Below are 3437 nucleotides of genomic sequence, written 5' to 3'. Positions count from 1 at the left end.
CCGCTGCTGCTGCTGCTGCTGCTGCTGCTGCTGCTGCGGCAGTCAGCGGCGGAAGTGCAAGGCCGCAATGACACAGACAGACAAAGATGCTGCTGGCTAGCTAGCAGCTGGCCAGCTAGCTAGCTGGCTAGCTAGCCAGCTAGCCAGCTAGCTAGCCAGCTAGCCAGCTAGCTAGCTAGCCAGCCAGCTAGCCAGCTAGCTAGCTAGCCAAGCACTTAGCTAGCTAGCCAGGCAGTTAGCTAACTAGCAAACTGGCCGTTTGACAAGCCAGCCAGCCCGCCATTTGTGTCTTGTTTGTCTCTTTCTTTTTCTCGTTTTAATTTAATTAATTTAATTAGCTTAATTAATTTAGTTTAATTAATTCAATTAATTTAATTTAATTTAATTTCCTAAAAACAAATACCTGGCAATTGCGTAGACGTCCAGAAAGAGCAGCACCCGCCCCAAAACATGTTCCGGAACTTTCATTATTGGACCAGGAACTGCTGCTGCTGCTGCTGCTGCTGCATCTGTTGCTGCTGCTGCATCTGTTGCTGCTGCTGCATCTGCTGCTGCTGCTGCATCTGCTGCTGGTGCTGTTGGTGCTGCTGCTGCTGAAGATGATGGTCCCGCGTGCGCGTCTGCTGCTGCAGCTCCCTCTTCGCGCCGCCCAGCCCCCCTCCTGCTGCTGCTGCCGCTGCCGCTGCTGCTGCTGCTGCTGCGCTGTGCTTCTGCGTGTTTGTCACTTTGCTGCTGCGAGCTGCTGCTGGGGAATTGGACTTCTTTTTCAAGTTTTGATTCTTCTTCTTCCAAACTGACGAGGCCTTTGTCGAGCCCCGGATTCAACTTCAGGGCCTGTCTGTACAGCCCAATGGCCCCAGACAGTTTGCCCTGGTTTTCGAATTGAAGGCCTGCGGGGAGAATCGGCATTTTACTTAAATTCAATTTTCAATTTAAATTCAAATTTAAAGTAGTAAATTTAATTTTAAATTCAAATATATTCATGCACACAGGGGCTGCATGCACTGGGGCCTTAAGAGGGGCTTTTGAATATTTCTCAGAGTCCAAAATTGCACTTTTATTAGCCTGAAGGCCTAAGGAGAAACAGCTGCGGCGGTGTCTAGGGCTTAGGGTTTAGGGTTTAGGGTTTAGGGTTTGGGGGCGCAGAGGACCTGGTGTTGGGGTTTTCAGGAACCCTGTAGAGGGCGTAAAGCGCGCGATGTAGGGTTTAGGGTTTAGGGTTTAGGGTTTGGGGTTTCACCTGCTTTGTAGAGCGCCAGGGCGACAGAAGTGACGGAGTGTTCGGGGGGGTCTGCAGAGCTCTGAGGCCACTGTTTGTCATTCATTTCTCTTTTATTTTCATTTTGGAACTTCTGGCGATCATTTGACTCTTCATCTGCGGCAGAAGAAGTGCGGGAAGGAGCGGAGGACTCGCTGGGAGGACGCGAGCGCTGAGGTGTACGTACACCTGACGAGTCGCTCATGGCGGCCGAACGCGAAGGAAGAACGCCACTTTTAAAATTCTGAAAAGCAATTTGCGTCAAGAAAGAAGAATGGAGAGTGTGAGGCGAAGAAAGGGCTGGCGTGAAGCGAGAAAAGGGGACCGCAGGTGACCAGCGGGACTTCGCCTCGGGTTCTGCGGATTTCGCGGGGAAATGAAGCGGAAATTAAAAAACTTGAGACTTTTCTTGTTTATTTTTCCCCTAAAATTCAAATTTAATCTTTTTTCCCACTTTTTCGCCTCGCTGCAGCCAGCCGTGGCCTCAGAGTTGTGTGTCTGTCGGACTGCGCTGCTGCTGCTGCTGCTGCTGCTGCTGCTGGGGGGCAGCAAAACAGCAAGACCTGCGTCGCGAGCTGCGCATTTAAATTAAAATGACTTTTAAATTCTTTTATTATTTAAATTCCAATTTTAAATTCATTTTTAATTCAATTCCCTTTTTTGTCCCTTTTGCTTTTCCGCACCGCAGAGGCCACAAAGCAGTTCAACTTGAATTTGACTCTTGCTGCACCACATAAGGAGATCTCAACTTCAAAGACCGGCCCCTAAAAAGCATTTATTATTTATCTATTTATTTATTTATTTGTTTATTTATTATTTATTTGAATCAAGTCATTTGTCCAACTCTGCTGCAAGCTGCAGCAGCAGCAGCAGCAGCACAAGAGTTGAGAAATGGAAAGGCCAAATCTAAACTACTAAAGAGCTCTTCAGACTTTTGCCTCTAAGGGCCCCCAAAGCTTTGACAGCAGTTACTCTGGCTATTATTATTATGACTATTATTATTATTATCATTACTTTTATTATTATTATTACTATTATTATTACTATTACTATTATTATTATTATCATTATTACTATTATTATTAAGCTGTGGCTATTAAATTGATTATTCAAGAAGGGCATTTGTGGGAGTGGCTTTTCTGGATTTGAAGAATTCCAAAAGTGGAGAAATAAACACAAGTCCTGGGCCCCGGTTGCAAAGGCTATTTTCTTAATTTAATTGTTTATTCTTTTGCAAAATAAACGTCACAAATAAACACCATATCTTTGTTTCTTTAATTGTCTATTCTTTTGTTTAATAGCTCTTCATTTCTTTTCCCTTAGTGCGCAAAGTAACGCCGAAGTGAAATGAGACCAGTTTCCGAATATTCATTTTGCTGCTGCTGCTGCTGCTGCTGCTGCATGGATGCATTCGCAATGCTGGAGGCATTAAAACATCAAAAATGACAAAAAATAAACTAAATAATTAACATTTTGTCATTTTATTTTACATGAAGCTCCACAATTGCCTGAAAGCTGCACGCGCGGGCGAATTCCTGCGGTGTACGTACACCTGAAAAGTGCGGTTTCTGCACTGGATCCTGTGGCCCGGAAGGTGAAGTGTGAGGATGTTCTGCCTACCAGTGAATTGAATTTAAATGCCATTTGAATGATCGATTTTGGCAAATAAAGTTTCACAAATTCCCCTTTGCTGCGCCTTGCAAAAGGCACTCGCTGGAGCTGTGCAGCCGGCAGCAGCGCCTCGCCGCAGGGGGAAGAGAAGCTTCCAAGGCAGTTAAAACTGAATTGAGGAAACAATGGAAAGTTAATTAAAGCTTTTCGACAACAAATTCAATTTAAAACTGCTAAGTGCTGAACTCTGCGGCTGAGCGCGGGCGTGGAGAGAGGGAGCGGCTGGCGCTGCGGCTCTCCGCCCAGCAGCAGCAGCAAATGGTTCGAGTGAACTGCAGAGCAAATGAACTTTGCTTTGAATTACTTGTCTTTCATTCAAATGATCGGACTCAGAGGCAGCAAGCAGCAAACGCGAAGCCAAAGCCAACTTGAACCCAAACTCCCGCGACACCCAAAAGGCCGTTTCCCGTGCTCAGACCTTCCCTTCGCCGCCCAGCAGCTCTGCAGCACAACCCCCCAAAACGCTTCCCCCCGCCGTCCGCCGCCGCTGCTGCTGCCGCTGCTGCTG

The 3437-nt window shown here is 46.6% G+C and overlaps 1 protein-coding gene across 1 annotated transcript; it reads right to left on the bottom strand.

Moving 5' to 3' along the window:
* Nucleotides 1-381: 381 nt before the first annotated feature.
* ETH_00039150 (uncharacterized protein) lies at nt 382-1463 on the bottom strand (the record flags this gene model as incomplete). Its single annotated transcript, XM_013380021.1, has 2 exons — nt 382-890; nt 1241-1463. The coding sequence occupies 2 exons, from the start codon at nt 1461-1463 to the stop codon at nt 382-384; spliced, it is 732 nt and encodes a 243-aa protein (XP_013235475.1).
* Nucleotides 1464-3437: the final 1974 nt, after the last annotated feature.

Source organism: Eimeria tenella, genomic scaffold (assembly GCF_000499545.2).
Source record: "Eimeria tenella Houghton genomic scaffold, Eth_scaff4326, whole genome shotgun sequence".
Lineage (NCBI taxonomy): Eukaryota > Apicomplexa > Conoidasida > Eucoccidiorida > Eimeriidae > Eimeria > Eimeria tenella.
Note: the sequence above shows the minus strand (reverse complement) of the source record. Positions and strands in the feature narration are given on the sequence as shown.